Source organism: Chionomys nivalis, chromosome 15, assembly GCF_950005125.1.
Source record: "Chionomys nivalis chromosome 15, mChiNiv1.1, whole genome shotgun sequence".
Lineage (NCBI taxonomy): Eukaryota > Metazoa > Chordata > Mammalia > Rodentia > Cricetidae > Chionomys > Chionomys nivalis.
This window is the reverse complement of record NC_080100.1, coordinates 41,999,187-42,019,032: the sequence shown is the minus strand read 5'-3', so window position 1 is coordinate 42,019,032 and position 19,846 is coordinate 41,999,187. Positions and strand designations below refer to the sequence as shown.

At 35.7% G+C, this 19,846-nt stretch overlaps 1 protein-coding gene across 7 annotated transcripts in view; it reads right to left on the bottom strand.

Moving 5' to 3' along the window:
* Erbin (erbb2 interacting protein) overlaps positions 1 to 19,846 on the bottom strand; it is a 111,542-nt gene that overhangs the window by 21,169 nt on the left and 70,527 nt on the right. For 6 of the 7 annotated variants that reach the window (XM_057789402.1, XM_057789397.1, XM_057789403.1 and 3 more), the window contains exons 15-20: positions 15,328 to 15,427; positions 7,879 to 8,000; positions 7,186 to 7,356; positions 5,602 to 5,775; positions 2,927 to 3,041; positions 1,074 to 1,257 (exon numbers count right to left, since the gene is read on the bottom strand). In XM_057789402.1, the coding sequence (XP_057645385.1) occupies positions 1,074 to 1,257; positions 2,927 to 3,041; positions 5,602 to 5,775; positions 7,186 to 7,356; positions 7,879 to 8,000; positions 15,328 to 15,427 (866 nt within the window). The remainder of the gene's footprint in view (positions 1 to 1,073; positions 1,258 to 2,926; positions 3,042 to 5,601; positions 5,776 to 7,185; positions 7,357 to 7,878; positions 8,001 to 15,327; positions 15,428 to 19,846) is intronic. The other variant, XM_057789400.1, reaches the window with a different exon arrangement.

Here is a 19,846-nt window from a genome sequence, read left to right as displayed (position 1 = left end):
TGTCAGTTTAACTTGTCAATGACATTTATGGGAAAATGTAAGAGTAAGGTGGATTCCTCCTATATGGTTTCAGAGCCACTGAAGACAGCAAAGTCCAGCAAGGAGTTTTTTTGTTTGTTTTTTGTTTTTTTTTTTTTTTTGGTTGGAGCTGCTGTGAAAGGGCCATGAGAGGTTTAAAGGTTGGGAGGTCACAGTTAAGAAACTGTATTGAGTCTCAGAAGAGACTTCAGACTTTTGAACGGTGTTAAGACTTAAAAACCATGGGAACTTTTAATACAGACTTAAATGCATTGTACTTTATGATAGGGTCATGAGCCTATGGGAGACAGGGAATAGAGCCTTGCTGGAGGGAGTAAATCACTAGGAGCGACTTGAGGATTTATAGTCTCACCCCACTTCCAGTTTGCCCTCTACTTTCTTCATGTGGTTAGAGGTATGATCTCTTAGCTTCCTACGCTAGCTGCCGCTGCCATTTCTTCCTTACCATTATAAACTCTTCCCTCTGGAACTGCAAGCCAAAATAAACTATCTCTTCCATAAGTTGCTTTGGTCATGGCATTTTATCATGGTAAGAGAAAGTAATTAACATGATTTATAAGGATAAAAATAACTTTCAATATAAATTTCTTTAAAGTGGCTGTTTATATATTTTAGCATCTAGAAATATTTATATAAATGTTTGTTCATTTTACCTAGAAATTAAAAATCCACTACATTTTGTTGTTCCTTTCTCAACTAAAAAAAAACGCTATTCTAAAACAGAACTGTGCTAGGCAGTGGTGGTGCATACCTTTAATCCCAGCACTTGGGAGGCAGAGGCAGGTGGATCTCTGTGAGTTCCAGGACAGTCAGACTGTTACACAGAGAAACCTTGTCTAGAAAAAATCAAAACCAAAAAAATCAGAATTGTAAGTAACTAATAATCAACAAGTTTCAAAACGGAAAGAAATATATTGCCTAAGCAATTTGTATAATATTTCTGAAAATGCTTATGTTTAGTCCTGCATTTACTATTTGTATTACTATTTCTATTTATTATACAAGTAAATAATATTATTAAAATGTTCACAAACCTTATTTTGGAGTTACTACCAGTAGGAATTTGTTTCACTGGAGAACAGAGTGAGTTGTCTTGACTACTGTCAGTATTAAGAGAAACTGAGTCAGACATCCGAGATGGAGAAGAACAATTGCTGTTATTCTGATTGCTATTGTGTGTGACTTCATCTGACAAAGAATCTGTATCCTTTGCATCATCTGAAACAACAACAAAATATTTAAGAGCAATAATAAATTCACTAATAATTTATGGAAAGCTTTTGTATGGATTCCATGTACAAGGTGGTAAGCAGATAAGATAATCAGAGGCATTTCTGAAAATTAAATCCTAAATATATACAAAAATTCAAGAACTTTAAAGTTGTGGTATCATTTTATAATGTAATCAAATATAAAGGTACTTAAGATTTGATTTAGCTTACTGATAAAATGATGGGTAGTTTTCAAAGTCAACCCACTCATTTTGGTGAATGTTCTTTCATTTTAAGAACTCATATAATAAAACATACTTAATCATTCACAACCTTCCTACAGTTTATCTGGGTAAGAAATTATTTCTTATGCACATGGAATTTTTTCAATTTATTTTTATAATAAAATTGAGCAATGTAGTCAATACATAAACAAAATTAATGATTTTCAAAGGTCATCTCCCTCACTTCTTACGAATGTTTAAAGACTTATTTTTAATATGCATGTTTATATATGTATGTGTATTTGGGTGAAATGTCTACAGAAGTCAGAGGTATCACTTCCTCTGGAGTTGAGGTTACAAGTGAGCCACCCATTGTGAATGCTGGGAACCAACATGGGTCTTCTGTATTTCTCCAACTTCAAAGAACTGCTTATAAAGTGGTAATCTCTTAATATGTGATGTGCCTGTTTATCTAACAATGAAAAAACAAGCAAACAAGTCAGTATTTACACTCCACTAAGGCAGAAGTGAAAAAAGCAGTTTTGAAAACAGTCCATAAAAAAAGCTCTTTTTGAAAAGCTCAATTCTAGGCAAATCAAGGACTAGTATACCCAGATACAGCTGTAGAGCAGCATATGAACTAAAGGTATGTTTGTTGTTCTTATAAGCATGGCTCAAATGGTCTAGAAATCACAACCTCAAGGTACTTGAGTCTTGGTTTCTTCATTTATAAAAATACCATTAGATTGCCTTTGAAGTTCTTTTTATGGGGCGATTATGACAATCAACTATTTAGGACAGAAGTACCTAAGCAACTGGTAAATAAAGTACTCAATTGTTTCTAAGTAGCATTATAAACCACCATGGTAGTATCATTAATACAGTGAAGGCAACAGTCTGGACAGATATTTGGTAGAGATAATGCAAAGCTAATCAGGCACTAGGTATAAGAGGTGTGTGACAAGATAGGTGTTTGCTACAACTTCGTTTCTAAGAGTTTATTATTTTCTTACATAAAAATTAGTTGGCAAAAACTAGGGAAGAGGGATTAATACCATTCTGGAACAGATAAGACTAAAATAACGTGAGCACCTAGCATATATCAGGTACTAGGCTATGTATTTTATGCATAATCTTTAACATTGCAATCCAAATTTTTCATGTATTTATGAATAAAATTAAGCACTCAAGGATAATATATTTAGAACATAAGCAACAGAAATAGAATTATAATCTATAACTATATCCCTCTAATGTCCATGACCTTACAAAGTCTGTATGGGGGTAGGGAGGACCCACTGATACCTTCATGTAAAAAGGAAATAACATTTTGGAACAGTAGTTTTTAAAATGCTTCAGTAATTTGTCATTTAATAAAATTTACTCCCACAGAATTAATATATCTCATTTAGGTAATTTCTAGTCTTAATGCTTTACCCTTCAACATCTAACCTTTTTTGTTATTACTAAGTGCTACAACTTTGGGCTGGTTAATCGAGGTTTCAATTAATGGAGGTCGCATCTCCGCCATTTTCATTTCTTCGTCAGAAGAAAGGTCTTCAGATTCCTAGTTTAAAAAAGGGGGGGGGATATAAAATTTTAATTTTGGACTTTTTAAATGAGTAAATACACCAGAAAAACATCACAGGGAAGACTAAGTATATAACTAAGAACATGTACAAAACAGCTTTTTAATGGCAATAGTTAACAAAAATCTGCATGACTTAATCTTTTCAAGTACAATAATAAAACTATAGCAGTTATTAACAACATATTAAAATATTTACTCTATAATTTTGGAGCTATATTAATAATTATTACGTGCCAGAGATATGTGAGGTTACAGGTAAACAAAAATGACCAAAACACAGTACTACCTTTGAAAGATTCAATTTACAGAGAGTCCCTCAACAGAGTCTCTCCCTAATTGTCAAGTCTAGTCTCTTCAGTATGCTTAGCTTCTAAGATATCTTCTAGGATAGACTGCTATCAATGTGAACTAAGAAATTCTCACTCATTTTGAAAATGTTATTGTCTATATTTATTACAACCAATATACCACAGTTGTTCCAGATTACCTACTACTGAATAGTGTCAGCAAAGAAAATGACTTGCCAACAACTATTAACAGAGAGTTTAATATCATATAGTATACATGAAAACAGAACTCTTGCTGGCTAATTCATTCCTAGGCAGAAAAATGAAACTAAAGCAAATTTTTTACAAAACTTGTTCCCCTGAAAAAGAAAAAAAAAAAACAGTACTAAGGACTTTTATTTCTTCCTAAGTGCCGTAAGAAAGGTATGAATAGTGGAGATGGCTCAGCAAATAAGAGCTCTTGTTGCTCTTGCAAAGGACAAAGGTTTATTTTCCAACACCCACATAGAAGCTCCAATTTTTGGCACACAAAAATGCTGTAATTTTAATGAGATAGCTTGCTAAGCTCTATTAATATCCTTAAAGATGTGTTTATTTTTATTGTGTATATATGAGTGTTTTGCCTTTTTGTATGTTTGTGTACCATGTATGTACAATACCCATGAAGGCCAGAAGAGGGTGTTGGAGCCTCTGGGACTGGAGTTAAAAGATAAAAAAACACCATGGAGTTCCAGCTAGGCATGGTAGTTCACACCTATAGACCTAGCATGAAAGAGGCTAATATACGAGGAATACCACAAGTTATACCAACATGGGCTACACAGTGAGGTCTAGACCATCTGGGGCCACAAACTGAGATGTAGTTTCAAAAAGGTTATAGTTCCATATATGTTTAGCAATCTCATCTACACCTGAGACATATATATTCAATAGAATATTATTCAGCGATAGGAATAAGATGCAGTTCTGAGAGATATCACAAAATGAAATTCAAGACAATTATGGTAAGTGAAAGAAAATATAAAAGACCAGTGAGATGGCTCAGTGGGCAGTAGGCAGTATTAAACAAAACACAAAACGAAACATATTAAGTGTATGATTTTGTTTATACAAAATAGGCAAATCTATACAGGCAAAGTAGGTTTAACTGCTTAGAGTTGAGGGGGAAGCAAAGGTACAAACATATGAGATTTCTTTTTCTTTTGTCGCTGTCAAAAATATTCTGCAAGTAGCCGGGCGGTGGTGGCGCACGCCTTTAATCCCAGCACTCGGGAGGCAGAGGCAGGCGGATCTCTGTGAGTTTGAGACCAGCCTAGTCTACAAGAGCTAGTTCCAGGACAGGCTCCAAAACCACAGAGAAATTCTGTCTCGAAAAACCAAAAAGAAAAAAAAAAAATATTCTACAAGTAATTGTGAAATGGCTTTACAACATTGTAAACTGTTTAAGCTGCTGAATTATATACTTTGAAGTATTAAACTCATAGTTTTGAGATACCTCTCAATAAAGTCTTTTTTTTTTTTTTTTTTTTTTTTTTTTTCGAGACAGGGTTTCTCTGTGGTTTTGGAGCCTGTCCTGGAACTAGCTCTTATAGACCAGGCTGGTCTCGAACTCACAGAGATCCGCCTGCCTCTGCCTCCCAAGTGCTGGGATTAAAGGCGTGCGCCACCACCGCCCCGCTCAATAAAGTCTTTAAAAAAGATCTACAGCTTTTACTTATTCAATATGGGAAATTATACGTTCTTAGATACTGAACAAGAGTAACAATTCAATGATGAAAATTTACATAATGATTGAGTATAGCCGTAACAGCCATTTTCTGTTGTTCTGTTTTTCCTATACAGTGCTAGGGACGGAATCCAGTGCTGTACGCAAGCTAGAACACTGCTCTACTACTGATCTACATCTTTAGCTTTTCATTTTGATACTACAGAAATAAAAGCAAGGTCTGGGGATGGAGAAGATAACATGGACCTGTTATGGACAATGAACTTGAGTTTGATACTCATTACCACAAAAATAAATAAAAGCACTTGTAATTATTAATTTTATGTAACATATCATAATCAAATTTACCAACTAGTCATTTACTCACAAGCACAAAATTTTAAGCTTAAAGTGATGAGTGGTATTTTAGCAGTGTGAAATTTTTTAAGGATTGCAATATTTTCTGAATCATATTATGCTTCTAATGTTAACATCAATGAAATATTAAACTGGAAACTCTGATTATGTCAGAATGAAGTCATACCTCAAAAACATCATCATGGTTAATATGCCTCAGGTTCCCAGACACTTTCATATTTGCAGTCACTGGTAAATTTCCAGGACTGGTCTCAGCTTCAGGTTCACTCATCTTCTGTACAGAATTTATATACTTTTCTCTTTCATCAAGTTTGCTTTTCAGTGTAGTACTTTCTGAAGTCTACATAAAAGATAAAGACCTCAGATTATAAGTTTTGTGTTTATTTTTTATTAAGTGTTATATAAAATTTAAGCAATCCATCAACCTCCAATTCTAAATTAGTACTAAAGAAACTGTTGCCAAACAGTGATGTCACACATCTTTAATTCCTATAGTGTTATATTATTTGTGTTTTAATAAAGTTTGCCTGAGATCAGAGGGCAAAGTAGCCAAATTAGTTAGCCATACAGGTCAGGGAGTATACACCTTTAATCCCAGGACTTGGGAGACAGAGGTAGACTGATTTCTCTGAGTTCAAGGCTACCCTGGGCTGCACAAGACTGAATCTGTCTAAATAGAAACAGAGCTAACACAAAGAAGATTTTCGGCATTTAGGATCACATGCCTTCAATCCCAGCACTAGGGGAGGTGGAGACAAGAGCAATATGGCTGAGCAGAGGGAGGAATATAAAGGGGAGGAGACAGTAACTCAGTGGATTGGAGTCTGAGGTTGGTGGAGAGCATTGCAGGATCGTTCCTTTGTTTGAGCATTGGTAGAGGTAAGAGCTCTCCAGTGGTTGACTGCTTTGCTTTTTTGATCTTCAGCTTGAACCCCAATATCTGTCTCTGGGTTTTATTATTCGTGCTACAAATGCCAGCACTCTGGAGGCAGAGGCAGGCAGATATCTGTGATTTTGAGGCCAGCCTGGTCTACAGAGTGAGTTCCAGGACAGTCAGGACTACACAAAGAAACCCTGTCTCAAAAAACCAAAAAAGACAAAACAACCAAACAAACAAATAAAAAACACAACAAAACACCCAAAAACTGAGGACATGTAAATTAAGACCTGAAGATAAAATGTCCATTTGGAAGGCAGATGGCCCATAGATAGCCATGATTATATTAAAATACATAATTTAGCAAAAGTTACTTTCATAACTCTTTTTGTCTGCTATAGAATGCACAGTTATTCTAATGACTGACAAATCTTTGACTTGGAGGTGGGTGGCACTGAGGAAAGTTCTGAAGCATTCCAAGGAAACGTCAGTATCTGCAATAACACTGAAGCATTCCAAGGAAACGTCAGTGTCTGCAATAACAAGGGACTGAAAATCAGAATAAAGTGGATCAGGGTCATCGAAGTAGGAGGTAGGAGTATTTCCAGAATGACTCTCAGACAATCATTATATCTTATTAATTGTTCAGGCAATGACTTTTAAAAGGCTATCTTGACACTATCCTGATAAACTAGACATTCTGTAGCCAGAGAACAAGAAGACAAGCAACTGGGAAATTCAAAGGTTTACTTTAGGCATCTAAGAACAAAACTATAAGTTAAGTAGTATAAAATTAAGATCATCGTATAAATTCTCTCAATTTTTAGGTGACTTCCAACACTTGACATCATTTCTTGGAGCTGAGTTTCTAACCTTCACATCCATATCCTTATTTACAACTTGCTGATCTTCATGTTTCATATCTCTCCCAGACTCCTCATTAGTCTCTTCATCTTTTAATCTATGTACAATGGTTTGAACAGTCTTGACCATATTCTTAAGCTCATCTGGGTATGGTGTTGGATATCTCTTTAAGTTTCCCTCCTAGAAAAGTAAGAGAAACATGAAGTATTAGTATTTCTAATGTCAAGCTCAACTTAATATATAAGAATTCACCAGAACTTCTGGACATCTGACTCATAGAATAGTGCAGACAGATAACAGAGTCACAAAAATTCTGTTTTATATATATATATATATATATATATATATATATATATATATATATATATATATATATTTCTCTCTATCTATACATAAATATTATATATATATATTTCAAATTCAGTTGTTTTGTTTGTTTTTCCCTTTCAGTGCTGGGGATCAAACTCTGAGCTTTTACATGCCAAGAACTCCACCAATGAGTTATATCTCTCCTCAAAATTTACCTTTTAATGGAAATTTTATACTGTTCTCAAATTTTTTCATAGGTGAAATATTTTGGTTTAGTAAGTGCTTTGAGGGTATGCAATGAAACCAATACTTGGAGCCAGAAATAGCATCATACAGGTATAAAGTATGACAAACTTGAGTCAGCACACCTGAAATAATGGCTGACAGACTCACCCTGGGGGGTGCCTCTCTTTCATCTTTGTCTTCATCACATTCAAATGCCACTTGGGCCCGTTGTTTCCTCTGTTCTTCCCACAGTGCAGGATTAAAACTTTCATTATCTGATATGAACATAACTATAGCAAAGTAGAAGAAAAATGTATTTTACAATAAACACAGAAACTATTACTTAGTCATAATCTGCATTATAAAAACAAGTCTGTGGCAGTTAAAACTGGTCCAGGATAAACAGTAACAAATTCTAGGGTTAAGAAACAGGCACTGGTTTTAAGATTTCTTTACCACAACCAATGCAACTTTAGTTTCCCAGAAGCTGATCAGGCTTTTGTTACTAGAAGGATTCATGAAGTTGCTAATCTAAACACTACAGATACATAGCTTTTGTGTAGGACTCTAAAAATTTTAAGACAGTAAAGCTACCACATCTTCCAATTCTGGAATTCTTTTTAACATTAACAGTCCAATAAGCATGGGAAGAGTTAGTCCCATGACAAAATAAGATATCGTGTTAAAAAAATAAAATAAATTACGTCAGTGACGATTATTTCCTTGTATTAAGCATTATATGCAATATAGATTACATTAAGTAAATAAAATATGGTTTCTACACAAAAATGTAAAAAAATTTAAATTTAATATAAGTCAAATCATTTTTACCCAATCAGATATAATATTAAATCTTCAAAGACTTACGTAAGTTTTCTGGAATGGCTTAAAATAATTAATTAAGTTAATTAGTTAATTAAAAGAATCAAGCTGGGTGTGGTACGTGCATCTTAAATCCCAGCACTTGGGAGGCAGAGGCAAGCAGATCTCTGGTCTACAAAGTAAGTTCCAGGACAGCCAAGGCTGTTACACTGAGAAACTCAACCAACCAACCAAAAAAATTCATTCAATAATTATGTAATATAAGAAAAGATTGTTTTGAAAATAAATTAATTTAATAAAAAATACAAAAAACAATTAGACAAAAGTTATACAAAAAAATGAAGTCAAGATTTTTGCCCATAAAAAAGGATTTGTATTCAGAACAAAAGAAATTATAGAATGGGGGAGTAAAAGCAAATATATGCCAACACACACACCACCCCAGCACCACCACCAAAAACCAAAGAACTAACCCTGAAGAGTCTCAAGCACCCAAGTATGGCCATCTTAAATATGTGTGTTGAAACAACATTAATACCAAAAATTCCAAATTATGACTTATTTGCATTTTCTTTTCCTTTGTGAATTACTTGTCCACACTAAAAGTGACATAAAATAAACAGGAACAATAGGAATGACATTGTGTGTGTGTAGTTTTATTTCTTGTTATGTGTTCCTACGTAGGGTCTCCAGTTCCTTATGTAGCTGAGGATGACCTTGACTTTCTGATTCTCCCATCTCCACTCCCCAAGTGCTGAGATTACAGGCTGAGGGCTTAATGCAGGGTTTCTTATATGCTAGACAAGTATTCTACCACTGAGTTCCAATTCCAGACCACTGTGTGCGAGTTTTAAAACAGGTTCTCATGATACAACCTGTGCTGACCTCTCTAACTCTGAATCCCCTGCTTTGGTTTTCTGAGTGTTGAAATTATACATATACTTTTATTTTCATGACTTAGTTTGAGATTTTTATTTTAACTATTTTGGTGAGTTGTTTAGTATTTACTTAACAGACTATTTGTGTTTAAAAAAATGTGGAATATGGTTCAAATTGTTGAAATCTCCATGGTATCATTAAAAAGGTAAGAGATGTATACTGTGGGACAAGGGTCTTTTATCATGTCACTTGTATTATTTTTAATAAAACACTGATTGACCAGTAGCCAGGCAGGTAGTAGAGGCGATGAGAACAGGAGAATTCTGGGAAGAGGAAAGCTCAGTTCTGTAGTCGTCACCCAAACATAGAGGACGTAGATGAGAATGCCTCGCTCATGAAAGGTACCAAGTCAAGTGGCTAACGCAGACAAGAATTATGGGTTAAGAGGTAAGAATTAATTAATGAGAACCCTGAACTAATAGTCCAACCAGTTTATGATTGATGTAGACCCCTGTGTGTTTCTTTGGGACTGAACGACTGCAGGACCTAATGGGACAGAAATCTCTGTCAACAGATATACTTCAGTAAAATGACTCCCTGAGTTCAATCTCAAGCACTAAATGAACCCACACGCCAGATAGAGTAGCACTATGCCTTTAATCACAGCACTGGGGAGGGAGAGACATAATATCGTATGTTCAAGTTCATCCTCACATACATGGCGGGTTGGAGGTCAACCAGGTCTATGGGAGACCCAGGTCCAGAAGACAAAGAGAGGCAATCAGAGCCAGGCAGTTTTTAACAGTCTACTTCTAGGATTCATGAAATTAACTCACTTAGGTTAGGTAGTAATCTTTAAAATTCTTTCTTGTCATTAGAGCATGTGCATGTATGCATGTGTGTGCGCATGTATGTATGTAGGCGATTTTGTGGGTTATTTTCCCCCTTCTACCTTTACATGAATTCTGAAGATAATTACCATGCTTGGTTGGCAAATGCTTTGACTCCAGAGTCATTGATAGTCCTTGGGTAGCAGCTGCAATCACCAGTCAGCCTCCAAATGCTTAAGAGTTAAAGCAATTTTATACAAGAATCCCAGAGTTTGTAACTCTGACCATGGCTCTCACTCTCAATAGCTACTGGTTAATTACGTTTCTTAGTATTTTGAATAAATTCCTTACCTTTCAAGCTTCAGGGTACCAGGTAATATGATTTCCTACTCTTACTTTACAGTCTCACAAATCTGAATGTTGAGGCGAATTCATTAAACACTCCTGAATGTGACTACAGGTCGTTTTCAAGATTTGCTATATCCTGAGTAATGGGAATGCCTGGTGGTGCCACCCTACTCTGTAATCTTAGTTCGTAGACATCTTCAATGCCAAAGTTAATCTTCAAATCAGATAAGGGATTCATAACTATAGTCATACTCAAAACATTCCCACTTCTGTCATGTACCCTCCTGCTATATATTAGGTCACGCCCTGATTGTTGGTAAATGTTCACATTGTTAGCCATCTTTCTTTTCCAACATGCAAAACCACTCTAGGTTTTACTTCCTTCTTTAATGATGTTTTCCATTTCATGACACCCTATCACTTCCTTCAAATGTCCTTTCTGAAAACCAGAAGCTAATTTCTTTCACATTACTGTTACCCTTCGTGTCACTATTGGGGGGGGGGGGAGATAAAAACTCTCAGAGAGGTACTCCAGATTGATATTACCCTACCAGGCTGTTTTCCGAGTTCTCTACATTTTATATACAATATGTACCTAAATAATAGAATAGAGGTAATTTTAAAAACAATCATACATTCTCTTCTCCCTGCTTAAGTTTAATTCCACTAGGCCAGACATGGTAGTACACACCTTTAATCCCAGCACTTATCATATCTTTGAATTCAAAGAATTCTAGGTCAGTCATTGCTACAAAGTGAAACATTTTCTCCAAAAAATACTAATTCCTCAACCTAGACTGAGATTCTCATTCCTAAGTCTTTCAAATTTTCTCATCATTATCACCTTTAGATTCTGAAAGGCAAGTGGTTTTACTTAGCTCTAATAGCAACTGTCTCACAGGATGACAAAACCAGATTAAGTTCAATTTAACAAAGTGAACACAATTCCTCTCAAGCTGGCATAAAGCTACAACTTGAACAGTAATATTCACCATATGAGTCATCTATTTCTTAGAGGTACTGGGATAAAGAAAAACATTTCCTGGAAGTTCAAAGGTAATTCATCATCCTCTTGATAAACACTACTGTAATTTTTTCTCTTAGTTTTATTAATTGCATGGGAATATGATGGAATACACACGAAGGTTGGAGAATAAGAGAATCAGTTATCTCCTTCCATCAAGTGAATTACAGGGATCAAACTTAAGTCATCAGACTTGGTGGTAAGCTCCTTTACCTGCTGATCCCACTTTCCAACCCCAAACAGTACAGTTTCTAATTTGAGATGTGAGTACATTATATTCGTGTATACCTATGGTAAGGTACTTTAAGGGGCAAATGAACTCCAAGGAAATCTAAGAGTTTTCTGATTAATTAATCATTACAAATTTCCAGACTCTAGCTCCCTCTACCTTAAAACAAATTCCAAAATAAAACCAAAATTATGACAGCATAATTCTTTCTATCAGAATCTGAACAGCACTTCCTTATCTAAATAATCATCCTTTAAAAGAAGAAATCATAATAGGAAGTCAGCTAAAATAGGGGCTGGATAAAAAAAGGCCAGGCGAATCTGAATCATGAAAATAGGAAACAGTAAAGTTAAGAGGTCAAGGCATATCTATTTGTGGTTAAAACATTCACAGTTTACACAACTTAGAGAAGGGGCTAGCAAAAACACTTCTAAAAATGATCAGAGAGTAAATACTCTAAACTCTATGAACTAGAAGCAACTGATGACATAGTATATTGTTGGAAGACGGCTGTAAAATTGAGAAGTTACAGGTATATAATATTTAACTTGTTTCAAAGTCACTCGAACTGATGATTTTTAAGGGCCGACTTAATGAAAAGATTGGAAATAACTAAACAGATTAAAAATTTAACTCATCTACCTTGTTTCTATCATGTGGCAAAGAGAACACTATCATCTTTGTAAGAAGAGAAACTTGCTTTGATAAGATTATTGTTTCATAGGTATTTTCTGTAACACTTATTTAGGAAGAGCAAAGGCTATTCAGACTTTCTATTGAAATCCAAGTTAGGCTTTTGATATGCAAAATATAAATAAATTTATTGAAAGGTCTATAATTAAAGCTCTAAGAATAAACTTAAAAGATACATCTCTTTTCTATGTATTTAAATCTACTTCTAACTTCATTTATCAAAATAATAAAATGTAGAACTGTTTCCATAATGAACTAGTGTACTTATTTTTAAACTGTCAGTACTGACACATTGCTAAATGTTGTGTTGACTACTTTCATGTCAACTTGCCATAAGATAGTCATTTAAGAGGGAACCTCAATTTAAAAAAATGACCCCATCAGATATGTCTACGCTGCATTTTCTTGGTTGATAACTGGTGTAAGAGGTCCAAGTTCACTGTGGGCAGTTCCGCTCCTGGGCTGGTGGTCCTGGATGTTATAAAAAATTAAGCTGAGCAAGCCATCAGGAGCAAGCCAGTAAGCAACATTCCTCTACAACCTCTGCTTTAGGTCCTGTCTTGAGTTCCTGACTTGAATTTCATCCAGTGTTGAAATAAACCCTTCTCTTGCCAAAAGTTGCTTTTGGTCATAGTGCTTTACAGTATAAACTCCAAGACACATGTAAATAAAAATTCTGCATGCTAGAAATGAAGTTTGGCCAGGCAGTTGTGTCTCATGCCTTTAATGCACTGGGGAGGTAGAAGCAGATGGATCAAGGCCAGCATGGTCTACAGAGCTAGTTCCAAGAAAGTCAGGGCTACACAGAAAACCCTGTCTCAAAAAAAAAAAACAGAAATTAAATTTAAATGGATGTGCAACACTGGGGTATAGCCCACTGGTACAGTGCTTGCTTACCATTTGTAAGGTCCTAGGTTCAATTACCAAAACCATAAAACAGACAGAAAAGGTAAATGGGCAAATACTATTTATGGTACTAATAGAACAGGACAGAAAATGATACCAAATATTTGAACATGTTAACAAAATATTTGTTTGCTTGCTTTTATTCCAAACTCAATTTTTTTTTCATTTTTCCTGATCTCTGAAGATTTATGAAAATAGGAAATAGCACTAAGTATTGATATGAATATGAAATATCTCCCACAGGTTCATGTTTGAACAGTTGGTCTTCACTATTCTAGGAATATTCTATTCTAGATAGTCGTACTATTCTAGGAGTCTGTGGAAACCTTAGGGCTGGGCTTGTGCTGGAGGAAACATGCCTCTAAGGGTAATACCAGGTCCCCAACCTATTCCTTGACAGAATTCCTTGACACCTTGACAGAAACTGCTCTGGATCTCCTCCACCTTCTTACTGGGATAAAATGAGACTTCTAAAGATATATCTTTCTTTCCTTGTTTCTCCTCTTCTGTAACTGTAACAATGTAAAGCTTGACTGACAGAGTAAGAAGGTGTGAGAGTCCTGTAGCTACTACCTGCTATGCAATGTGATCAAGTTAATTGTCCTTTTGGTAGTAAAGAATGCTAGTACAGTACTTAAAACATTTTAAAGAAAGACAGGAAATGATTTCTTAGTTCAGAGAAACGCCATATAATGAAATATTTCTGTTGCTGGCACTCAAGTATAGACTGGAAGCTGGTTCAAATGGAACTGCTAAATTCATTTAAAAATGAGAAAATGGAAACTCACTCACTTAACTTACCATGGTTTATTTTATTTTTATGTTATGTGTGTGTGCTTTTTACCTGCATGTATCTCTGTGTGCTACATGCATGCATGGGGCCCATAGAGTCCAGAAGAGAGAACCATATACCCTAGAACTAGAATTGCAGACAATTATAAGCTGTCAAGTGGGTGCTAAGATTAGGAATCTGGGTCCTCTGGAAGAATAGAAATGCTCTTAACCACTGAGCTACCTCTCACGCCCCCTAATTATCATTAAGACTAACAATGAATTTACACTTTTCTTTAACATTTTATATTGAGTTACTTTCTAAGAAACTTCAGACCATAGATATGCTTACTGTCTTCAGAAAGATTAACACATATATAAAAAGACATTTAAGTGTAATTTTAAAAATGTTAAACACAGAACAAAACAAAATATATTAAAAATAATTTGGTCCTCTGTCTTCACACAATAATTCACAAGTACACACTAGCGGCCAATATTTAAGAATATATTCTTGCCGGGCGGTGGTGGCGCATGCCTTTAATCCCAGCACTCGGGAGGCAGAGGCAGGCGGATCTCTGGGAGTTCGAGGCCAGCCTGGTCTAGAAGAGCTAGTTCCAGGACAGGAACCAAAAGCTACGGAGAAACCCTGTCTCAAAAAAAAAAAAAAAAAAAAAAAAAAAAAAAAAAAAAAAGAATATATTCTCTCTGGCTTGGCAAAACCTAGGAAGTAACTTAGTAGTGACTAGATAGTAGCTTCACAGATGACCTTGATCTAGAGTGTGGACTCCAAGGGTATTATATACAATAGAACAAACCATGTCCTGGTTGAATACTTCTAATCACACAATGCTTCACAAGCATTCCTAATATTTAGTCAAGTGTGATTTGAAGTAAGGAGTGCTACAAATGATAACATTATCAGTGTTACATAAATAAAGAAAGCACACCACACATTTCCACACCTCTATATTCAACTTATAATGTTACTTATCCACCTATTTCCTGAAAACTTTCTGATCAATATTCTAAATTCCAATGAAGTAATAAAAAGTTTTGGAGCTAAAACTTCTCTTGGCACTTAAGGGGAAGGGGAGGAAGTCTTTAATTCCTACCTTCTTCAGTCCTTGGTTGCTGAGGGAACATGTAGTTAGTAAGCACCATTTTCTGAGTCTCTGAATCAGTTTCTTTTTGAAGAGGTATCAGAGGTTTGGACTAGGGAAAGAAAACAAATGGTTAATTTTTAATAAACCTTTGTCAATAAAAGAAAATATATATCTAATAATCCCTACAAATAACCATCCACCAATTTTACAAACTATCAAGGTACAAGTTACAAAAACAAATTTGTATATATACAAAAGAACACTTTTGAGCATTCATTTGAAACCACATAGAAATCTAGAAAATAAAATTTTAATAAAAAGCAAATTCAATATGTATTATTTATCACTGAAACAATTATAAAATATTTCAACATGCCAAGAATACCTATAGCCTATGAATTATTTACTACACAGAGATTTTACTAAAAATGTTATAAAACGTTTTCCATTATGTTATTTTGCTGTCTCTAGTATATCCTTTTGTAAAATGCTTTTTAAGGAAAAAAACCATTTAGAAGGTTTAAATTAGTTATCTAAACATTTATTCCAGTTAGCTGCTAAACAGACAGTGCTCAAAAGTAATCAGTAAGTTGAACCCTGCTTCTCTTCTATCTCCATCAATGGCACCAACAAGACACTTGGTGGAGCCACAATGATGGAGGTGGGTCATCTTTCTATCTGTTGTTTCATTGGTTAACTAATAAAGAAAACTGCCTTAGCCCATTTGATAGGCCAAACCTTAGGTGGGTGGAGTAAACAGAAGAGAAGGCTGGGAGAAAGAAGCCGAGTGAGGGAGTCGCCATGATTCTCCCATTCCAGACAGACGCAGGTTAAGATCTTTCCTGGTAAGCCAGCTCGTGGTACTACACAGAATATTAGAAATGGGTTAGATCAATATGTAAGAGCTAGCCAATAAGAGGCCGGAGCTAATGGGCCAAGCAGTGTTTAAAAGAATACAGTTTCCGTGTAATTATTTCGGGGCATAAGCTAGCCATGCGGGCGGCTGGGTGCCGGGGACGCAGCCCCGCCGCTCATATTACAACAGAGTGGCGCCCAACGTGCTAATGAACTCCACGTAAAACCCGAGAGGGCTTAAAAAGGACACAGAGAAAATTTAAGACAGCTTTTTGCTGTTTGTGGGTTGCATGCGGCAAAGAAATTGTCCTGACTCAGCAGCAGGAAAAAATTGGCTGTTTTAAAATGCCGGCTTTCTGGGCTGTGCCGCCATCACGATCTCTGTCTGGCTCCTGCAGGAGACAGAGCTTTTGAATGGAGCATTTGGAGTAAAGAGCTACGGCTTGCTTGATGGCAATGTGGACTGCTGTGTGCCTGGAACTGTGTGTGACTCAGGGGCACCAAATGGTTCTGATACAAGAGCGGCTCAGCTCCGCCACGTGGAACTCTGCTGGTCTCAGGCAGGAACTACCGTAATTACCATAATAACAGCGCAGTTAAGGTTTAGACTGGGCAGGACACAGGCAGTACCATAATACCTCTAAATGGTGCAACTTAGGTTTTTAAGAACTGCTTAATATTTTAAAAAATGCTCCTGGATAGTAAAAAAATTACAGATTCACAATAAAACAGATTCAGACATAAAAGACCACAGTGTTGGATGAGTGTACGTAGGCTTGAGAGAGAAAAAATATATATAAATAATAAAGTCTTATTATTTAATGTCTTAAAAAAAAGGGTAAAGTCTTTAAAGAGACAAAATACAGATAGTTATAGATTAAAAGAAATAAAGAAAAATAAGCCACGTAAAAATGGAAAATTCACAGAGAGTCTGGATTCTTTGTATTACTGTGTTTTCTTTAAAATTTTTGACTATAAAGGAGCTAACTGCAGAGAGACATTTCATTATATGGGCTGCCAAGCTAAACCAGAATGGATATAAGGGTATTATGATTTCAGAATATGGGTCTAAGGATATGATGCTTTGGAGAGGGTCTTCTTTTGTTTTCACAGAGGATGAGACTCTGTTAATTGCTTCTATCCAATATGGTATGATAGACCACGCCCTCCTGAAAGGTTGCTGTGAACACCTTCAGAAAATTACTTCACTCAACTGCCGACTGAGATGACCCTGACACACAGGTTACACCATGAAAGATCTGAATACAGCGCCCCCATTCAGCAGGAAGCAGTTTGGAGAGAAAAACTGCGCCCATGTTCCCAAATATGGTTTATAAATGTTCTTTTACATTTAAAGGGGGATATGATATAGATATGAATAATTTGCATTGGTATGGATTTTAAGGTCAATTTTGTTATATGTATATGCATATTTCTAATCTTGATTAAGGTATTGTGACTGTATAGTTCATTTAAAAATGTAATGTATATAGGTTGTTAATGGATAATCATCGATAATTGTCAAGCTTTTAGTCATGTTAGTTAGATTTTCTAGATGTGCATAGATATATTTCAGCTAGATAGGCATTCTTCATATCTTTCAAAGACTGCAGAATATGGCATTTAATATTTTAATAACTTAGGGCTTTTTATGAAAATGAGACACTTCTGCTCCTGGCAGCACCAATCTACTTCAAGAGGAAGATGGGCATCGAAGAGGCTTCTTATGGAGTTTGATAGCCATTTGGGCATGAAACTGCTCATGCCTGGACTGTTGCATAAACTGGACACAGAGAACCCGCAGAAAAAGGACTGCTGAACTTGCCTAAAGGTGAGATGGTCTTTCGGGGTTCCTGACTCATGAAAGAGTCTGCGAGACATTCTGCAGGACACAGCAAAAAGTGACTGAACTGTCTTTGAAATTTCCTGTTTCATGGAAAAGTCTGCTGGATACTATAGGCCTGAAGGCTGAAGATGGATGCCCCAACAATACAAAAGAACTTTGGGTGACTGTCCAGGCAGCGAGATGTCTCTGTCATTTCTAGAGTTTTGGATCTCTTGTTTACTTAGGTAATATTATATCCTTTTGGAGTCTTTGATGGAGTTGAAGAATGGATAGATAGTTATAGTTTTCCTTGGTTATGATAAAAGATAAAATAGATATAAATATTGTAACTGTAATTCTTGCTTGATAACTGTTATATGTAATTTTACTATGTCAAAGTGAACGCCTTTCTTTTTTGTTTAAACAGAAAAAGGGGAAATGATGGAGGTGGGTCATCTTTCTATCTGTTGTTTCATTGGTTAACTAATAAAGAAAACTGCCTTAGCCCATTTGATAGGCCAAACCTTAGGTGGGTGGAGTAAACAGAAGAGAAGGCTGGGAGAAAGAAGCCGAGTGAGGGAGTCGCCATGATTCTCCCATTCCAGACAGACGCAGGTTAAGATCTTTCCTGGTAAGCCAGCTCGTGGTACTACACAGAATATTAGAAATGGGTTAGATCAATATGTAAGAGCTAGCCAATAAGAGGCCGGAACTAATGGGCCAGGCAGTGATTAAAAGAATACAGTTTCCGTGTAATTATTTCGGGGCATAAGCTAGCCATGCGGGCGGCCGGGTGCTGGGGACGCAGCCCCGCCACTCTTATTACTACACCACCAGGTATTTTAGACTTCATTCTTTTCTAGTATCTTTCTTCTAAATGGTTAACAAATAGTATCAATATCTGTTCTAATACAACTAACTCTTATTTTTAATATACTCACCTAAAATTCTACCATTAAGAGCCTTAAATAACTCCAAGTAGGTAGTCTTCTCTTCTATATTATCTTTCAGTTTATTCTCCAAATAAACTCTTGTGAAAACCTGATTCCATTCTGAAATCTTATTCCCAAATACTTAAAAATTTTGTGACTTCTACCTAGTAAAAAACGGAACTGTCCTATAGTCTCAAATATTCTGACCATTTTACTTGACTTTCTCAAATAATGGAAGTGGTAAGTCTACTCTTTCCTAAAAATATGCTTCCTTGAAATCTCAAAAACAGGCTGATTCTTCACTCACACTGTTTTTGACAAGAAGGACAGAGATGACGGTATTAACACTGCTCTGAGAGCTCACCTGGTCTATCGTCAAACGTAAAAGCCAGTCCTGCACACATCATCCTGGTTTCTAAATTCAATCTCTGTATTATCCACCAATCTCCTCAACCCCAGGCAGAGCATAGTTAATTAAAATATTTCAAAATATTCCAAAATCTGAAAACACTGAGCACTGACATGGTTGTCCCAAGTAGAACGGGACACATCTGACGTCAAGAGAAAGTTTATGCTGAAAAAAAAAAAACCCTAAAAATTAATTTTTTTTTTTTTTGATTTTTCAAGACAGGGTTCAGGAGACAGGGGCAGGCGGATCTCTGTGAGTTCGAGGCCAGCCTGGTCTACAAGGGCTACATAAATTATTTACAGGAACTAAAAATTTTTAAATGCTACATAAATTATTTTTCATATATGTAAGTAATATATGAAATATTAATAAAGTTTATAGTTAGACTTTTATTCCTATCTTATTTTTTAATTGTGATTTTTTTTTTTGATTTTCGAGACAGGGTTTCTCCATAGCTTTTGGTTCCTGTCCTGGAAATAGCTCTTGTAGACCAGGCTGGCCTTGAAC